The following is a 21,474-nucleotide window of genomic DNA, read 5'->3' as shown; positions in this document are numbered from 1 at the left end:
TGTTTTGAAAACTCTTCTTGCTTTGGAAAGCACCTCATTGCTAAATCCTAAATACAGTTTTCTCCCTTTTAATATCGACCTACAGATATTTATACTGTAAGATACTAAAGCCAGTCTTACAGCTTCGTTCACTGGTCATCTCAATGCCTTAAGTAGAATAACACTAGTGAACTGAAAAGGCTGTTTTAAGTCTATTTTAAATAAACCCTTGCTGGGATTAGTATCATCTGCATTCTGCTGCAATAGACTACATCTCCCTTTTAAAAATGGCATGACACAGAAGGTATGAAGTGGTGGTTAGTGATAGCATGCTCTATTGTTTTAAAAACTGAAGATTTCAGCTAGATGCAATTCAGCAAGGGAGAAGGACTTATGGTAATAACAACAAAGATAAGACGGTAATAACAACAAAGATAAGACTGTGAGGAGAATAATGGTATCTTTAAGGAGTACTCAGGCCCTGCATTTCCAGCTGTTCTGAGCAGCTGTAAGGGAAGAAAACTGTAACAGTTTCCGAGCTATAAAAAGCATAGACCCTTTTCTGCTCTGCTGGACTACAGGAATCAATAATTTCACATTCTCTACACACCACAGAAGTAAATATCTGATCTCAGTCATGCCACATGACACACAAAAGCCTTCAGGATCAGAGATTAAAGCACCAATGTTCTCAAACTACATATTTTTTTTCCCTCACTGAAAACAGTCAAATTTCTGTGGAAATTCACGTACTGTGTTGCCATTAAAAATGCTTACAGGAAAAGTAAGGCCCAATGTAAAGGAAAATCCCACTTTTTGTTTTACATTCCTTTAAAAGGTGTTTCATCCCTGATCTTACCTGGAGTCCATTTCTTCATGCTGTCTATTTCAAGAGCCTAAAATCATAATAATTTGACAGCAAAGAATTTGTGAATAAGCTCTTCTTTCAGTCTCGAGGGCATATCACACATCTTAATGTAAGAGTATTTTGCATCTCACAACTGAAAGAAAATGAGGTTATCTGCATACAGTTTTCTGCAGAGCACTCTCTGCTGTGACAAAAAACAGAGGTGAAATTTTGGACATAGCTAAGTTGCCTCTGTATAATGGAGGACGGTAGCGGCATGTGCCAGACCATGATCAAACCTACCAGAATTATACTCCTTCTTCCAGAGCAATCTACCAGTGTTACAAGTAAAATCCATCTGGAAAGTTGCTAACAGGCTAAAATAATATTGTAAAGTGCAATAACTCTCAGTTTGGCAGACTGCTTCACCTATGAGAGAATTTAGTGTCATGAAATTTGCAATCACTGACTTTTATCTCTAAAATAACCCTATTGTTTCTTGATACAGTAAGACATTTACCATGTTTCACCATTCATCATAATGTTTTAGTCATTTCACCATCATGAAATATCAGAATTGAAAAGTCATCATCTGTTCTATTACAGGTCGAGAAGATGATGATTTTTTAACATCCTTGCAGATCAGGTAGACTGTCAACAAAAATTCCTCATTCCTCTATCATCATCATCACTATCAAATAAAACCAGTATTGATAGATTCTGTTCTACCAAAGAATGAAGGTGCTACAGATCACAAATAGACTTGTTAAACTGATGCAATTACTGACAGGCCGAACCAGCCTATCTCTTTCATAGGGGACACCAGACAGATTTTTCTGCTTGTCTGAAAGTTGTTTTTTAGAAGCAATTCTGACCCTAGGATCCATCTTCAAATGGATCTGCACAGGTGGATCCATGCACTTAAAAAAGAGCAATAACAAACAGCTTGAAAAGAATTCCACGGAACTTTATTTGAATCATTTTCAAACTGAAGCCACATTATAAAAATTTATTTCTCTTTGGAAAGAACCCTCTCTTCTCAAAGGTGCTTTTTATGATTTTCAGCATGAAATAAATGATCTTGATGATTAAGGGCATATTAAACTAGCCAAACCTTGAGAGTTAATAGGTTGCTGGCTATTTATTATAACAATGATATGCCTGTGCTTTCAAGCATGTGACAATTAATAAACTCCCTACAATGGGACACTAGTGTTATCCATAATATTGTCAAAACCATTCAAGTTACACTTTGTCTCAACAGAAGCAGAACTGTTTAAGGGGAAAACATTTCCTTTGTCTTGGGAAGATAGAGTTACCTGTCTGAAAATAATGTTGGTATACTGTACAAGCTAGGTTGTAATTAATTCCTTTCCTCATTTTTACTGAGAATTTTGGGCCTACTTTTAAAGGATACCAAGAAACTTAGAGAAAGCTGTGTTCTACATGGTCTGTGATGATTTTCTGCATGCTATCAGCACATGTTTTTATTCTAGGAGACTTAGGTCATGTTCCTGTATTTGTTGCTGACTTATTTTTATTGCTTTGCTTTTCTAATTTGTAAACTGAAGATTAGAACTCAGCAGAACTAGTTTTCATCAAAAAGTATAGATTCAGTTATTCCAATACATTCTGTGAATGTATGTTAAAGTTTCTTGAGTCAGATTTTTAAAAGTATTTCACATATATATTTTAAATAAATAATTTCAGTATAAACTGATTCATTTTAAAATGTCATTTATTTTAAATATTGCAATGATATAAAAAAATCAGTTGAGCCCCAAATTTTCTTTAAAAACTTTTTCAGAATGACTAGTCAGCCAAAATTTTCATTATTAGCTCAGCTCTGTTTCTGCTAAATTTTAGCAGTCTGTAAGTTTTCCCAATTCACTTGCCTTGAAAATTCTGCTAAAGAAATAGTGGAGCACAGAGGGTGTCCAGTATGGGTGATTTTCATATTTTCGGCCTAGTTCATGAGGAAATTGTTACCTTCCTACATAAAAAGACCAGATTAAACAACACTATGCCCCATATGGCTTCTTTAAAACCTGTTAGTAGGATAACTGACAGTAGTAAGGCTCACTGCCATCATGAAACTAATGCAATTTTTTGCACAATTGGTAAAATCTCTGGGGTGAAGACTGTCCACTTATAGCTGGCTCATACAGCATTCCAAGTGCATAACTGGAACTCTTTGGAATTACTGCAGTATTAAGGATAACAATCACAAAATGCCCAAATGAGAAATATATGTAGAATGCAGAGAAATTACTGAAAATATTTTGTAATTTATAATATTTTAAATAGTGCGCCCAGCTCTGGAGTAGGTACATGTCTTGATTTTTCTCTTTATACTGAAGCCAAAAAGAATCAGATCACAGCAAAAGTGAACAGTTATTAATCTGAATATATAGAAGTGCTGTCACTTTCTTGGGGGGCCTCCAAGAGAGCACACCTTGACAACTGATGCAGAAAGAGAAAGGTACTGTTGAGCAGCTTGTTAGGAATCAGCTTTACTTTAGCCCTGTCTGCAAGTTAGAAAAACCCAGCTTACTCCACAAGAGGAGGAAAATGAAAGCAATGAATGTTCCAGCTAAGCAGAATGAGTGAGGGAACATTTTCATTTGATTTTTTTGGGGGGAAAACCAATAGCAAGCAAACTTTCCATTTTGAGAGGTGTAAGTGTCATAGTTTGGATCTGAATGATTAATGGCAGATGGCATAGAAAAAATTACTTACAACATCCCAAAAATAAGGAAACTGCAGATTTATTTTAAATCCAATTTTTAAAATTAATTTATATGAAAATGGAGTAACATCACATTATATTTGTAACTAATTAACCGAGCAACACTCAAATGCTAATTAAGTACCAAGCATTCAGCAGTCAGTAACAAGCAATAAAAGGTAGATATACTGAACTAATACAGAAGCATATGCACAAAGGGCCAGAACAAAAAGAAATGCTAATTAAAAGATAATGTCAAAGGGACAGAATGTTTTCTTGGGATAACAGACTCCTGCTGCTAAATAAATACCAAGGTGAAGTCCAGGCATCCATCAAAACTGAATGCCAAGCCAAAGGCAACATATTTTAAGAGAGAAGCCGTTTATCTGAAACTCTCATAAAAAGACATTATTTCTCTTGAGAAAATAATACTTCTGTACATTTATCAGTTCTTTGATGGATATTACTGCTATTGAACCATTTTTCATGATGGTATTATTGACTAGCTGTATAATTATACAAGAAATGCTTCTCATATATACTCAAGTAGGATAAGTAAAGTACACTTAGAAACGGCTATTGACCTGAACACAAGTTTTTTTTTGGTGCATCTGGTAGCTGTGAAGTTAGAAATTCCTGGTAAATTTTGGCCTAACAAAATCAATGGAGATACTGCTACTGATTTGAATAAAATTGTCTTCTAACTTTCATGATATTAAAAAACTAATTTTCTTGTGTTCTAGTTTCCTTTATCTGGCTGATTTTGGTAGTTGATCTACAGTCTTTGTCTGCCATTAATGTCACATAGACTGCTATATGCAAGAAAATGTTAAAAACATGTTTCTGTGAGTAGTGAAAATACATGAGTACACATGAAAATTCTTTGTCACTCCACCAACTTTCTGCTAGTTACACACTTTGTGTCAGCTCTTACATGTTGCTTACAAAAATCACTAGTTTGCCTTCACAAGACATAAGCTCTCCCTGAACGTACCAGCTCCTTTACTACACCCATCACTCAGCAGCAGCGAAAGCTACAGTTGCCCCAAGCCCTGCATGCTGCCAGTCCAGCACGAAGGCCTAGAGACCCCTAAGCTCCTGCAGTGACTCAGGTTCAACCTGGCCCCAGTTTGATACTGCACTTCACATGTGCCACAAGCTCTCCTCAGGCATGTGGGAGTGGGACAGCTTTGAAAGCTCTGCACCTCTGTCACGTACAACTGCACTGGACCATTGTAACATATGTTAACGAGGGAGCCAACCCGTGCAAGCCCCGTTTCTGTAGGAAATCAGATTTTAAAAACAGGTGACTTTACCTTCATCAGCAACATTTCCTCGTGGCCCCAACACTACTCCTGACCTAATCCAGCAACCTCAGCCTCCACCTCTCCGAGCCGCCGCCTCTAACGTGCCACACCTGAGCCTGGCCTTGGGGGCGGGGGACGACGACGACGACCCCCCCCCCCATAGCCGTTAACAGCCGCGGAGAACGTCGGGAAATACCCCCCTCCCCCCCCTCCACACACACAACCGTTAACGGGCACCGCGAGGGATGGCGGGAAATGCCCCCCCCCGAGCCGTTAACGGCCGCCGCGAGGGACGCCGGGAAATGGCGAACGGCCCCAAACGCCGTTAACGATTGCCCTCCCTGAGCCGCCGGCCGTGCCCTGTGAGGCGGCGCGGCCCTCGGGCCGCCGGCTCCGCGCCCGGCCCGGCCCGGCCGCCCACCCCTCCCTCCCACGCGGGCTCCTCGTGTCTCCGCCCTTGCGGTGCGGCGAGGCGGGGCTGGGCCGCAGGGGCTGTTGGAGCCGGGGCGCCCCTTGCCCCGCGCGGCCTTGCCAGCGCTGCCGGCGGAAGGCGGGGGGATGTGAGTACCGCGCCGGGCGGGCGGCGGCTCTCGGGAAAGGCGGTTGTCGCGCCCGCCGCGGCCCTGGGCCCGCCCGGGAGCAGGTGGCGCTGGGCGGCCAGGTGCCGCCGTGCGGCGCGGCGGTGGCGGCCTGCGCCTCCCGCCGGTGGGGCCGCCGCGGGTCTGCTCGGCTGCCCCCCCCCCCCCCCCCCCCCCCCCGCGGCAGCGTTAGGGTAGGCGGTTGCGGGAGGACTCGGGGGCAGGTAAAAGCGGGTGCCGGCGGCCACGGTGCGCTGGCTCCGCGGGGCGGCGCGGGCACGGCCGCCCGCGGGTGAGCTCCGGGAGGGAAGCCCCGCGCGGGGAGGCTGGCACATGCGCTTCTCTCAGGTTCTCTGCTCTTGAAGCCCCTTTCTCATAGAGGCAAGTAGAACAGTTTCGGGCTTCTCCTTATGTTTTATGGAAACTGCCTTTTATTGTTCGGTGAGACAACAGGCCTGACTCAACAGTGTGTAGGAGTTATGTGGGAATAGAAACTGTAGACTTAGGTTAAAAAACTTCAATTATGTCTTTGGGGGTGTGTGTGTGGTTTTTCTTAATGGATTTTTAGAAGGCTTTTTTGAGCATATTTAGGCTGAAAATAAGGGGGCTTTTGTTTGTATTGTTCACCTGACAAAGAACCCTTCTGTCTTGCTCAATAACTTGTGAAGTCTTTTGCAAACATTGTTTTGCAGAGCAAGATATATCACAGACATAGTTTGATAACACTGGGTTTTGGGCAGAGGATGGAGAACGAGACATAGATACAAAGCTATTACTTCTACCAGGCTAGTTGTAAAATAATCTATTGCTTCGCAGAAAGGATCTGGAAGTCATTTCAATCTTATATTGTTAGATGCATCATATGTAGGAAGAGTGATTTTTTTTTTTGGGGGGGGGGGGGACTATGTTTAGGTACAAACTTTAAAATGTGAGTCTAGTCTGTGAGTCTATTTAAGGTTATGCTGACTGAAAAACTGGGTGTATGTTCTAAGAGTTACTGTTTAATGAGCTTGGAAAGGCCAGGAGAGTGAAGCAAATATTTTCATTAATTCTTTTCTGCAGTCAAGTTTATGTAATTAATTAGTGCATGTTTTTCAGTCTTCTATTATCTCTCCTTCCCCCCCCCCCACTACTAGTTTGTTCATGAGTTCAACTGTACTAGTTGGAAATGAGATATGATAATCTCCCCAATGCTACTGCTGAAGAGCAATTTAAGGGAGCGCTTGCTTGTTGTTTGGTAACTAGGGGACATAGCAGCTTCAGGAACCATTCTTACTATAAAGCTGATACCAATAAGAACTCCAATTTGTAATTTGTAATTAAGTTAAAAGTAATTGACTGCTGGAAGTAGTGACTAGTTTTTGGTTGTTTGTTTCTTAAAGGCCTCACAGAACTGAGTTGTATCAGGATGTTCCATCAGCATGCTGGCCTATCGTGTATTCTCCAGACTACAACATCACATTTATGGGACTTGAGAAACTGCATCCTTTTGATGCAGGGAAATGGGGAAAAGTAATCAATTTCTTAAAAGGTAAAATAACAAGTACCTCTTAGACCAATATTTGCACAAAAGCTGATTTATAAAAAAGGTAATTACAACAGACCTTTTAGTATTTGCAAGCATAATAATGACTGTACTCTTTAATTGCCCCTTTTGTAGATTTAAGCTATCCCTTTTCATCACATATGAAGTTCTTTTTTTTTTTTTTTTATATATATATATATATATATATATATGTATATATTTGCAGATTCAAACCTTAGCAAGTTAACTTGGTTGTTAGGATTTCTGAGGTGAATTCAATGTCATCTATTGTACACTGCTGAAGAAATTGCATATGCAATATTTAAAAGAAGACATTACACCTGATGTTAGAGCAGATGTTCTACACTTAATAGATAGGTTTGTTTCAGTCCTTTGAAAACACATGTTTTAGCCTACTGTACTAAATAAAGCCCACAGTTCTGGTTTTGTCCCAGTCATGGTGTCTGTGCAGAGTGAAACCCCTGAAATGTGATTGAAAATGCAAGGTTTTTAAACAATTAGCTATTCCTAAAGGCATGAATAATACTAGTCAGAGTAACCAATTTTTGTTAATTTCATTCTGGCCCAGAGCTTGACAAAAGTGAGTAAAAAAGGAATGTGAAGAAACATGAATGCAGAAATGCAATAAGCTATTTTAAAAGATTTCTGGTCTTTACAATTTTAATAGAAGCATGAACTGGGTAGAATTTCATTGCTTGGACTTTACAAGAAACAGCAATGTGGAATTTCTGACAACCATTTCCACAATTATCTTTAAAGTTGGTAGGTGCGGAATGCTAGCATGTGATGTGCATAGCCCAGAGCTCCGTGTTTGAATACTTAATAATTCTTTAATGACAAGTAAGTAGTAAAAACATTGTCCTCATATGCTAATGTAAAACTGAAATTTTTTTAAGTTAGCTCTTGAAGATCTCTACTGTTTGCAGCTCCATTTTTTTTTCTGTCTTTTGAAGAGTAAACCTGAACCTGAAACAGAACACAGACTCCAGTTTTAAGTGAATGGAAAAATTCTTCCAGTGTTAACTGCAAGCTTACAAAATGTTTGGCTTGCAAGACCTGAATTGCAATGCAGGGAGTACTGTGTATAACATATAAAGCCATCATGCTTTCATTGCTTTTGTATTGGATGTAATAAGGAAGGGAGCATTCCATTTACCTTGAAAAACTAGAAGTGTTAATGATTAGTTTGCTGCATTAAAATGGACATGGGGCAGAACTTAGTTCTGAGATGGCAGACTGTCTGGCAAATAGCCTTTTTCAAGCAGGAAGATCAATGCAGCTTCTATAGCCACATTCTGTATCGACCTTGATGTTATTGTGGTTATGTTTGGGAAAAGCTTTAAGATGACTCTGATAGGCAGAAATTGTTGAAATGAGTCATTGTTGCTTAACCAAAATGAAATTTACATGCAGAAACACTTTAAGGAGCTATAAATGAAAGAACCAACTAGTTAAGATGCCTATAAAATCTTGTCATCGCTTCATCTGAAGTTTAAGCTTGCTGATCAAGTTTAGAGGACAAAGAAAGTCTAGAAAATCCACTGTTCTTTGATACTTGCTAAGACAAAGGTGGTCCCAGAGCCAGGCTTGTTCTGTAGGTGTAATTCTTCAACTGATAGTCTTTTGCAGTTAAGTGCTACCCTTCCTAATTCAGGCTGATTTGTATGTCAGTTAAATTAATTCTAAGAGTCCTTTCAGTTACTGAGGTTTTAGATCTTCCCTCTAACAACCTTAAATTACTAAGTCTTTATTTCCGCAACCATTTCCCTGATTGATACCATGTGTCTTTGCCTTTCCCTTCCTTCTGTGTAAAGGCTTTTCTTCTAGCTCTGGTCTGTGAAGTGTCCACTTTTCACTTTCCATCTTTCGCAGAAAGTCTGCATCCCCAGCCACTTCACGCTTTCTTTGTAAAGGTGGAAGAAGCCACAAAATACTCCAGGGAGCTCCTGATCTTTACCTCCTCTAACTTTGTAGCAACTGATGGCAACAGTTGATCTACACTGTTGCTGATCATTTTCTAGAAAATCAGTGATGAAAGTCATTTACCTTCCCCAAGAATAACATTGTTGGCACTTTGGCTTACTCTCTAACAAGAATGAGTGAAATGTTTCTGGTCTCAGTTCAGGGGGACCATAAAGCATGCCAGAACAAGTATTGTTACAAGTGTTCTTCTATAGCACTTCAGGGGAAAAATAATTCATAAGTTGTATTTTTTTCAAGTTCATATATATAAGACAGGAGGAAAGATAGTCTTAGCAGCCCTGAAATAATTAAATATCAAGATTTGTCTAGAAAGATCAGTGTTGTACCCTTATTTGTTGTTTGTCATGATCATATGCATAGCAACATACATTTCTGCAATGCTTTTTTTTTTCCTTGCACTTAAAGTTAAGATTTTTTCTGGCAAGTACAGCTAGATGTATGCCTTAATGTATTATCTTTGCTATGTTGTCATATACAGAAATCTTGGAGGGATGTTTGCTAATTTGCTCTTGTAAAACTAGGCTTTAAATAAGCTATCTTTTGGTCACTGAGAAAAGGTATTGCTCATAGATATTTCTTGAATTAAATGTAGGTAGGGGTGTAGAGTTAAATATCTTAATTAAGTCTGTTCTCAATTCCATAAGCATCCTAGTAATTATTTTGTTTTGAATCTTTTTTCTCTCTGCTTTGATTTAGGGAATTAAATACTAATGTCAACTGTGGAATTTCTTAAAGTGTACTAAAGGATGGAAGTGAATACTTCTTGGTATGAACACTAAGATTTCCCAAGTGCGCTGAGCTTTAAATTGTCTTGTGATTCTTATTGCATCTGTGCCCTACTTGTCTTTCAGATTGACTGAGAAGATAGCATTCTGAAAACTTTTTCCATAAACAATATTTGTTATATTCACACTAATATCTTAAATGTATAGAGACTATGTTTTTGGAGAACTTGTCAGAACTGAGTAAAACAAAAATGGTGTTATAGTGATTTACATCTAGGATGAAGGAATTGCAAAGTAGCATCTTTGGCTTAACTTCCTATATTTCACCCTGCCATGATATATGATGCCAGTTGTTATTTCTCTTGTTTCAGAAGAAAAACTAGTTGTGGATGACTTGATTGTACAGGCACGAGAAGCTACTGAAGATGATCTCTTGGTTGTTCACACAAGGCGCTACCTTAATAAATTAAAGGTACTGTACTTACTGATGTGTTTTTCAAGCAAGCTGTCTAGTGTCAAGGGCAGCAGATATTCTACTAAGTTCACTGTAAAATCAACTTTTACATACTGTAAAATGGCATCATATTTTGAATTCTAAAATTTTTGAGAATACTGAAGGAAAAATATAAAAATAGTAGACAATTCAAATTATAGAAGAGAACAAAAGAGGGTCTGCTATGTTACACAGGTAACTTGAAAAATGTTCTGCTGCAATGCTGTAATTCTAAAATCAACATAAAGTTACTCTTTCACTTTTTCAGCAAGTCAAGTCCATGAATTTTTCCTTTGATTTTTATAATGTTCAGTCACCAGAGTAAAAACTGGGTCTTTTATGTGTGTTATGATACAGGGTAGTAGAAATTAAAAACTGCATAATAACTGGCAAAGCAACTTCATGAATGAAAACTCTTCTGTTCTCTGGGAGAGAACTCCAAGGTAATAAGTAAAATTTGTTTGAATTAACCTTAACATGACTGATATGTTTGATCTTATTCTTTTTCAAAAGCACTTAATGTGTGGAAGAAATCTTGCTTATTGTATATTTTATATCTAAAATGATGTTTCAGCAATGTTAAACATGAGGAAAATTGTTTGAAATGCAAACAATATTCTCCTTAGCAATAGGGTTTTAGCCTTTAAAAGGGTAAATTTTGATGTACTCTATATCAAATTGAAAATATATATTGAAGAACATTGAAATAGATTATACAATGAGATGGTCTTTTAAATGGAGAGATTGCTTTATAGGTTCAAGCTTTATGTAATTCATAAGAATATTTGTGTAGTGATTGTCAGTCTTTGTGTGGGGGGAGTAATGGCTTCATGTTTAAAGACCCTGCCTGTGTTACTGGAATACAAAAAGTTGAAAGATGAATTATAGGGACCTGAGAGTGAGGCAAGCTTTAATTATAATCTTGCAAGTTATCTATATGTGAAGGTCTCCAATACCAGCTCCTATTGGTTTACATACTGGCAATGAATAAAGAACACACTGGGCATTTCTAAATGGAACATCTGTTAAACTTGCATGTTTGCATTTTTAAATTACATTTATATGAGATCTCTCTGCAAGTAACTCAGTCACCTGTAGGTGGAATTGGATAGTAGATGAGTGTAGATGACATCATTTGTATCTGACAACTCTGCTTGGAAAGTAGAGAAGGAATTTGCATTAAAAATCTTGCTTGTCCTAACTCAAAATCAGGCTTTCTTGAGAATTATTTTTGCCCTTGAACAGTAGAAAGAATGCTTGTATTGCTATTTCTGGAATGCTTAATTTTTCTGAATAAGAGGTCTATTCTTTGATTTTTTTTTGTTCACTTCCTTTTTCATGCTCTTACACTTGTTCATTCTTTGCTATGAACTTGCTTGAAATTTTATGCATCATGAGATTTGATCTTATTACAGCTGTGCATGCTATTGAGCTTTCGATTCCTTAGAATCACCTACCTCTCTTTATTAAATCCCTTCTTGAAGCAAAGAATTAAGGTGTAATGTGCATAACTCAAGCTTGACATACTATAACATTTCTAGTATATATAGGGCATCTTTACAGAGAATTGTCTGTATAAACTGTCTTGATGTTCATAAACAGTAGTGTCTTGTGCTTTCAGGTAATCTATATTTCTGGTTCATTCTTTTTGTCATATTTGTCAGGGTATTCCTGCCAAGCAATAAAGATAAGTGCTTAGCAAATGAAAAATACTGTAAATGGACATGAAAACATCTAGGGTATCCTTTATATAGTACCTTCTCCAAGCACTAATTCTAGTTCTTTTAATTGAGACAAATAATTTGCATGGTTTTATGTGTTACCACATCTCTGAAGGACTACAAAGGTGTTTGTCTTTTGGAAATATTAGGCCCCTTAAAATAAGGGATCACTTGAGTATTCTTTTAAAATTTAGAGAAGAATTTGCTAGGAAACTTCATACACATTTAGAAGAGGAGGAGGTGTTTAGTGTCTAAGCAGCTGTCTAAGCTGACCTAAAGATAGGCTGAGGGCTGGCTGAAGAGAAATAAAACTGTATGCAGGAAGTAGATCAAGCAATACTGTAAGTTCAGTCCTGCATTAGGAAGGGTCCCTCTGCCCTGTGTAAGGTAACATGAGCAGTCTTTGCAACAAAATTTGACCTTCTGAATAGAGATGATGTCCCCTCCCCTCCTCCCCACCATTACCTCTGAAGAGTATAGGTCCCTATGGTAATGATAAATTCTGTACAGTTTGCCTACAGCACTTTTCCACTCAATATCTTGTTCTAGTGTTATGTAAAATAATGAATTTTCTGCATTCTGAGATTTTGGAAGGAGATAGGCAAAGAAATTAAACCTAGAAATTTCAGAGTTTCTGATGATGAGTGTTACATGTAAATCATTTTTATCTGACTCTCAGGTGTTTTATAACATGTGAGTGAATACTGAAATGCAAATATTACGGAGCATGCTTGTCAGTGGTGTATGCAGGATATACCCTTGAAGTGACACAGATGATTAAAACTTCTAAACTCTCCTGATCACTGTTCTATGTATTTCTCAATTATGCAGATTTTAGTTAAAGTTTAAAAAGGTTCTGACTCCTTTTGCCCTATTATGGAGGTGCATCTGCCATGTGACAAGAGATGCTTGCCTTTGTCACATGGTGAACTTGCTACAGGTAGTGTATTTAACAAGGGCTGTTGGACAGTTGGGAATTAACATAGCAGAAACAGGCTGATAAAAGTAATCCTTTCAGCCTGTGATATTTCTGGCTGTGTGAGGTATCCAAGCAAAGAGCATAGAATTAGTTTTGAGCTGTGCGTGTTGTTTTAGTTGGCCTTAGACATGGCAACTGAAAATGTGGTTTTGATCTGGATAAAATGAGCACCTTCAGAAGTCCTTGATATTCCCCTATCTAGTTCCTCAGTTCATGAGTTTCATGCTGTCATCCACTGTCTCTATTTGCTTCCTACATTGTGCTTTTCCTTGCCTTTTTTTTTAAACTTCATTGATTAAAATTAAGTTCAGTGGCTTTCTATAAACATTTTTGATCAAAAATGTTTTTTTTCTACTTACATTAATGTTCACATGGAAATATATCAAGGTAAGAATGGTAGAAATGTAAAAAAAAAATATTTTAATGGTAAGGGTTCTTGAATGTGTAGAAAAAAATGAACAAGGATACACAATTATAAGTAACAAAATCTGGCAGATTTAAGTACTTGCACTGCTGTGCATTAAACAGCATTCCTCTGTAGGGAATGCTGCAGAGTATTTCTTACGGCTTGAAGTATCTATTAAACCTCTTGCTGGCTGGTTTTCCTGACATTGGCACCTGGCTGTCATTAGGTTGTAGCAGTGCAGTACCCTATTATTAATAGTATGTTCTTACCTTGATCTGGAGACTTCTGTGAAGGATAAACTTCCATGTAGTCTTAAGATTTCTCGTATTTATTTTTTCAAGTTAAACTTGCTTTCTTTATCTGCTGAAGATGGACTTAAGTAGCTCAGTCCCAGAGAGCTTCTAAATATAACATCACATTAGTTGCTTGGTATTGATTCTGTGAATTTTCCCTTGAGGCTGGAACTTGCTACAGAAAATTGTAAAGTGTAAAACGCAATTGTAAAGTGTAAAATTGTTCAGTGTAAAACGCAATTTAAATTTAGATGATAAAGAACAAAATTCCATAGTTTTGACTTGGCTATTTTAAAATTCTGGAATGCAGTGAATGCGTAATATGAAAGGCAATACATCAAACTTTGATTTTGATCCTTCATGTGCTGTTTGTATTAGCCAAGGATGCATCATCGTGAACGCAATTACTTTGTCTTTCTAGAGTTCATTTTTCAGTGTAACTTTTAGTCCTTGAGTACTTGCTGCCATATATACAGTTTGGAAAATGGTTTAACTTTACTAAGAAGGAGTTTTGTTGTTAAGGGAACTGAAGTTAATAGTAATATACTTTAAATGAAGTTCTACGTTTATAAGTTTGACTTTATATAGGTAGCTGTATTAAGATTCAAGAAATTATTCATTATTGAAGCTAAACTTGGATGTTTATAGAATTTGGACCTAAGTTAGGAAAATTGAAGATTCTGAAGTTTTCTGTTTTTTTTTTTTTTTTTTTTGATGTAACATTTTGATATTGTATTTTACTTAGTTAATGATGTTGCCTAATGGTTAATGTGTGGGGGGGATAATTTAAAAAAATAAAATTATCTGCTTTCCTCTTGAAGGAAAGAGGGAGTGAAATTTTGAAAATATTTAACTTAAATTCATATATTTACTTATCTGAAACACAAAGGCATTAAATTCTAATGATTGATAGTAATAAGGAAAATGGGTTAAGTAGAATTAATAGCCAGAAAGAATAAATAAGGCACACTATTGACTGATACTTTTATATAATTACTTTTTTAGAGAATCAATAAATTGATGACGGATGAGTGAGCAAATATTTCTAAAGGTAGTAACTGATATTCTACTATGATACATACAATCTGAATGCAAAAAATAGTGATTAAAAAAATAGTGTAAAGGGTTTTTAAACCTTTCAACCCTTTTCAAAAAGTATTTTCATGAGAAGTGTAGTGTTCCTGAGTTGTAAGGCTTTCCTTAGTTGGATGACTTTCCCCATATGTTAGGAATTACATGAACGCAAATAACTTATGTCCAAAGCAGTGATTTTACTTGGAACGCTACTGTAAATGTCCTCAGCTGTGAATAGAAAGCTTTGCTTGTTCTGTACTCATACCATGCATGAAGTTCTTACATTGATTTTTAAAAATTTGCAGCAGGGTACTTACTGACTTGAGTTTTTTTGCTACTATTTCTTCCTTCTGGGGTTAATCAATAGAAATTTTAACTCTGTTTAAACTTTCTGAAGTTTCCTGATCTTTCATATTGGATATAAGTTAATTTTGAACCAAATATGATCTCTTGCAATTCCAATATAGAGCAATAGGATGGAATCTAGGTTGTTACAGTACACTTGTTTAAAGCTAAAATACTGTGCAAAATGATTCATATTTGACTATATTACAAAATAACTGAGGTACTTCATAAGTGATGGAGAGGTGATAGTATAACAATGTTTTACAGTGTAAAAGTATTAAGGGTTAAACTAAACTATTGACAAATTATGTAGAGCGTAAGAATCTTGCCACCTCTCCCCTCACCTCATTAGTTTGAATACTACCTAGTAGCTGAGGAATTGATAACTGGAATTGAAGTAGCTTAAGTTTTTTGAATATCAGAAAATGCTGAAATTGGCATATCATTCTTTGAAATAGCATATTATTTTAAATTGACCACTCAAATGACTGCTATCTTGTAAACATACAGCTAACAATCAGGCTACAAAACATGCAGAATCTATTGAAATTTCCTTCCTACAAGTGGGATCTATTCAAAATCTTTGTACAGGGTTTTCAATTCATAACACTTAATATCTGAATGTTTTAGTATTAGTAATAGTCTGAAATGTAGAAGAGGTATAGTCTTGCTTGTGACTTAGGCTGTGAAATATATTTAGAAGTTTTATCACTGGTAGCAATGTTAGTATAAGTTCTTTGAAGTAATCTACATGTGTTTTCAGTAAAGCATTTACATATTGCAAATATTTTTATGTTCCAACCTTTCAATCATTTTCTTGATGATATGACTAACAAAAGATTTTCTTGAAACATTCTAGGAGTCTGTAGTATGCTAAATAAATTCTAATCAGTTCTCCATGCTAAAGCTTGCACTGTACATTCACTTTAGTATTTGAAATTCTTAGTTCAGATTTTTTTTTTCTTGGTATATTCTTTTGATTCAGCACTGGAAGGGATATTTTAGATTTGAGTGATGTATTCAGTACAGAGGGCTGTTAGTACCACTGAAAGACACTTTGTAATTCTCTCTCCTTGCCGCAGGGCTGTTAGTTTTGTTTGAGAGCTTACTGAAAAAATACTGGTTTATCAGCATTTGATATCAAATTCCTAAAGCATAGTGATGGTGTTTTGATTAGAAGTGATGATTCTCATAACTGCATCTTGACGAACCACCTATTTGGAGAATAGTAATAAAGACATCTGTGGTCACTTGTATCTGAAAATGTAAGTCTGAGATCTGCATAAAAAGCCCTCTGAGCTCCTTTTCAGTTAAAAAAAAATATATATATATATATATATATGTATATATATACATATACATATATATATATATATATAGAGTGTTGAATCTGTTATCATTAATTGGAACCCTTTTTCTTCCCCTTTGTAGTGGTCATTTGTTGTGGCTACAATTACAGAAATTCCACCAGTTCTCTTTCTTCCCAATTTTCTTGTTCAGAGAAAGGTTTTGAAACCTCTACGGACCCAAACAGGAGGAACAATAATGGTAAGGGGCTCTTGATTCACTTTTGTCATATTCAGATATGTTGATCAAAATATTAAAAATCTGAGTGATAATGGTTTGTATAATTTGGAGCAGTGAGCCTTAGTCTTACAGAAGAAAATGGATTAGTGGTCAGTTCTAAACAGGAGCAAAGTCTGGCACTTGTTAGCAAATACCAAGGTGAGGGGAAGGAATCTAATGTTACTGTTTATAGCTCGCAGAAGAGGAAGGAGTAAAGGGTAACCTTTGCAAGCAATGATACATATGGCAGAGTTTACAACAAATACAAACTGAATTAGTTCAGGACAATGTTCAAATAGAGGCAGATTTTATGTTATCAATTTTTAAGCCTCACGTTCTTAAATATTTTTAAAACATTTGCTAAAGAATTTTTGCTATTCTAGGAAAGATGCATGGATTAGTTGCTTTTGTGAATAAATAAGTGTTTAAGAATCAGATGACCTCATTTTATTCAGTGTCTAATTGTGATAATGAAAGCTAACTTCTCTGCTTCTATTGTAACTACTATACAGGCAGCTCAGCTGAACCAGAGTAAGAAGTATCCTGTTTCATTCTGACAGAATTGTTTGCTAATTTGTTGAATGAGTGCTCTGGCCAGTTAATTTTGCCAAAAAACTGCTGTTAGAGATATTGAGGAAGGAGGAAGAAAGAAAACAATATATGGAGTTAGGAATGTTACTGAACCATCTATTGAGCAGAAGATGCCTTTGTAACTGGAAAACTAGTAGGTCAATATGGAATGGAACTTTTTGCTTCATTTATCATTCCTTGACCTATTAGAACTTGAGTTCAGAGACGGTGCAGCATAGTGCAGGGAGAAGATGGTGACTGCCCCAGTCTCTCTTCACAGGGCCTGAGCTGTGGCAGTTACATAAATGGAAAACAACCTTACCTGAAGTCACTAATATTATAGAATAAATGGGTCTTTGCTGCATTTCAACTGCTCTTCCTGGAGGTAGCTGTTAGAGTAGGTGCATGTAAAAAGAATAGTCCTAAACTGATTTTTCTGTGTCTGCTTGAAGCCAGTTATTGAAGAACACTTTTATGTGGGTTGGTGAACGCTTGTGTGTGTGCCAGATACAAGGATACAATTTATTACAACCAGTAGATATTAAAGGTGAAGATGACATGAATGAATGATAAAGTAATGATGTTATCTTCAGAAATAGGTTACTAGGTTGCTTCCTATTTCTGTCATTGGCATATAGGTCCTTAGGAATCAGATGGAACACTAGAGTCAAGATTTCTGATTTTTAAATGCCTACTTTCATGAATGATCAAGGTTTCATTAAAGATATACATAATATAAAAAGCTCTCTTATGCCTAGTACATAAAAAGCAGTGCAGCCTGGCATTCAGAAATAATGAAAACATTGAGTTTGTTTGCAAGTCAAGCCTGAGAATTGTGAGTGAGCCCAAAAGAATTTGAAGCACCGCTACAAGTATTTGGTTGTGTTGACCTGAGGCTAACTGTGAATAACTATCATTACTGTATATAGGTGGATCTGAATGCTATTAACTTTCAGTCCTCATGAATTTTACTATGTGAAATGAAAGTAGATAACCAGATATTATCAGATTTTTAAGGCAAGAGGAAATACCTCTTTTTTCTGTTGTATTTACTTTTTAATGTAGACCTGTTTGATGCATGATCTGATATATCACAGTTAATTATTAGGAAAAGACTGACAATCTCTTTCAGTATTTTAATACTTTGTTAAATCTGTATCCCATTTAACTGCTACATTTGGAGGTGTGATTCTAAAAGTATCTGGAGGCTTTAACACTGTATACCTTTTCAGATTTCAAAGCTTAATGGTCATATTGTGAATTAACCAAGTAAAAAATTTTTATCCAAGTTGCCAGAAATATGTGAGTATGTGTATTTGTTGACTAGCACTGCAGGAGAACGTTATTTGTATGAAGAATGCTGTTATGAAATTAATTCCATTTTATTTTGCTTAATGTTATTCTGAAAACACTAACTTAAAGAATGTTAAACATCTATTTGTATTTCTTCAGTATCTTATTGCTACCTTTAGAAGCTCTTTATTCCCAAAAGAGAAATCAGTAGAGCTGTAAAAGTGAATGAAATGCTGTATCAGCAGTGATATGAAATGTGTACAGTAAAATGTCCAGTCCTCTTTGCTTTATGTAGCTGTATTAATCAGTGCTTATAGGTAATATCAAGTGAGTATTTGTATGTTTATGAACATATTTTCAGGCAAGATATTTTTCTGATGCCAGGACTCAAATTCTTTTTCTGTAGTATTCTTTTTTTCAAGCTGACCTCTGGAAATATGACAATGTACATAACTAAAGGTTTGTGTTAGTTCTTGAAGTGTGTATTTTTATTATTTTTTTTGGGGGTGCAGGCACAAAACCTAGAAAAACTTTGGTCTCTTCTGAAGAAATAAGAGGATATATAATAATTTTTTGAAAAGCAGAAATTACCCCTAGAAGAAGTAAAAGCCTTTGCTTTTAATAAAACTGCTTAGGATGCCAAAAGAGAGAGGATGTCGGAAGAGTCATTGGTGCTTAATTGTATGTGTTAACTGTTGAAAAATGCTTCAATCTAGCATTTGCTACAAGAGAACACTTGATTGTGATAATTTTGAACTTATAGTGTTTAAAATGTATACTTCATTTTTATAGTTCTAAGAACATTTTCTAACTAATTTAATAAAAATTAATTCTCTAAATTGTCTGAGGCTTGTGACATCCTTTTGTGAAATGCAACATGGAAGCCAAGCAGTGAGGTGGAGATAAGGGGTTTTTTGTCCTAATATCTCCATTTGGTCTCTCTGGCATCATCTTGGTAGTTAAGAGGTTCAAGGGTGAAAGTTCTTGTTCTCAAGTGGAGAGACCATTTGACTTTTTTCTTTTTTTTTTAATTTAAATTGTCTCAGAATCCCTTAAAACTCAGAGTTAATATGGTACTTGGTTGGAAGTAATTCTACTTGTAAATACTAAATTGATTATTGTTTAATGTCCCTAATTAGAATACAATTTTTATTTCTCACAAACATTTTTATTGGTTAAGTTTGTCATATTTTTCATGCTGCCATGAATGTCTACCTTCCCGAACAGACTGAGTTAGTGATTGATACAAATGAAAGGATGGAACCCCTCCAGTGAGGTAAACGGAAATTAATGTTATCGGAAGTCTTAGGTGGACATATGGGATTCTCCAAAAATGAAGTATTATCAGAACGGAAACCGTTCTTAGTATTGGCAGAGCATATTTGTAATGAGTCTGCATGTTTCTTAGCTGTGGGAAGTTTTGGTTCTGTGTTTGTTGAATGTCAAAGCAGCCCTTTATGTAGGTACTGTAACTGTAGGAGGAAAGTGTAAAGGATGAAACTTGCATTTTTTTTAACCCATTGTAGTCTGTGCTTAAACTTGGACTCTGCTTGGTCAGTTACCTGATGTTTGAACAAGGCCCTTTCTACTTGTCTTTCTGCTTGTATCTAATCAGCTTTTCACTTACCTCCAGTTCTACATTTGTTTTTAATGCCTTTTGACCATTTTTTTTTAATGGGTCACCAAGTAGTTAAATGTAAATGTATGCATGAGTTATTGAAGAATTGTGTTATTAACATGTAAATTCTTCAGGGCAGAGACTGCCTAAATGTAGGTTGTGGATTCTGAGAATCTGTTATACTTACCAACTATTGTAAGGAAAGTGTTTATTATTCAATTCTAGTGGAAGTTATCCACATTCTTTTCATTAAAATTTATCACAGTAAGAAAAATTAGTAGTGCAGCTTCCCTATTAGACAAATTGTTGATTTTCATAGATATAAGCCTGATTTTTAATATTTTCCCAATCTGATACTTGAAATTTTGCTTAGCGTAGCAGTATTTGGCACATGGGCATGCTTTTAAAATATGTTAATGAAATGAATTGCTTTGACTTGCTAATATTTCTGCGTACTGCTGCAGGCTAAATAAATTTTTCAGTCCAACTCCAACTATAACAGAATTTTAATTTACTTGCGACTCTTTTTCTGCCAATTGTTGGTTTTGTCACCACAAGATAGTGGAAAAAGAAATAGGCAGTTTGTGCCTGGACTTAAATATTTACAGTTAAGATTAAGAAATATCTTCTAACAGTGCAATTTGATTGTTACCAGCATAAGACTTGCTTATTGGTCATAGATATTGAAGTATCCTCATTACTTAAAGTTTGATTATATTGTCATGTTTGACCTGTGTTGCACCTGACACATTTTATTGTTTATAATACATAATGTAAATTTTCATGATAGCATGAACTATTGAGAGTAGTTTAAAAAAATCTGTCCACGCAGATATACATACATTTAGAAAAGTCTTGCTTATGCTTGGAAAATAAAGTGAGAGTTGGTGCAATAGCAAAGACCTAGCAAATAGATTTTTTTTCACTATGTTTCCAACACAGAAGAGTAGATGAGAAGTTTAGAAAGTCACCTCTGGCTCTGAAACTCACTGCTGTGAAGTGAGTTAACAGTTCAGATCAGTAAGTAGTAGTTAATAGAAATGACCAGTGATACTTCCCTAGTCACTGGGCTGACAGCGAATCCTGTGACACTATTCTCAGGTTGTTAGGTTTTGGTTGTATTTAGGCTTGTGGGTAGAAAATAGTTTTCTTGTTATAAATTATTTTGCCCTTTTTTGACCCTCCAAGCTGCTGCTGTTCTCATCTCTGAAATTTGATTTCATGATTCTGCTTTAATACTCTTCCTCTGCTCTATCTTCTTGGATGTACATGTTAAGATCAAAAAAACAGTAAGGTAGGAAATAAATGGAGAAGTATGTACACCGTAACAGTTTCTGATGCTTTTGTTAAAGACCTAAAAATCTCCAGTCATGAGAACCAGATAAAATATTGAATGTTAAAACCAGGCTTTAAGGATAATTTA

General features: G+C 36.2%; 1 protein-coding gene across 1 annotated transcript in view; it reads left to right on the top strand.

Annotated features, from left to right (window-relative positions):
- The first annotated feature begins 5,335 nt into the window (after positions 1-5,335).
- Positions 5,336-21,474, top strand: part of HDAC11 (histone deacetylase 11) — a 32,329-nt gene continuing 16,190 nt past the window's right edge. The window contains exons 1-4 of the mRNA XM_062585491.1: positions 5,336-5,421; positions 6,822-6,970; positions 10,065-10,165; positions 16,436-16,552. Coding sequence (XP_062441475.1) covers positions 5,420-5,421; positions 6,822-6,970; positions 10,065-10,165; positions 16,436-16,552 — 369 coding nt within the window. The 5' untranslated portion in view covers positions 5,336-5,419. The remainder of the gene's footprint in view (positions 5,422-6,821; positions 6,971-10,064; positions 10,166-16,435; positions 16,553-21,474) is intronic.

Source organism: Rhea pennata, chromosome 12 (genome assembly GCF_028389875.1).
Source record: "Rhea pennata isolate bPtePen1 chromosome 12, bPtePen1.pri, whole genome shotgun sequence".
NCBI classification, from domain to species: domain Eukaryota; kingdom Metazoa; phylum Chordata; class Aves; order Rheiformes; family Rheidae; genus Rhea; species Rhea pennata.
Note: the sequence above shows the minus strand (reverse complement) of the source record. Positions and strands in the feature narration are given on the sequence as shown.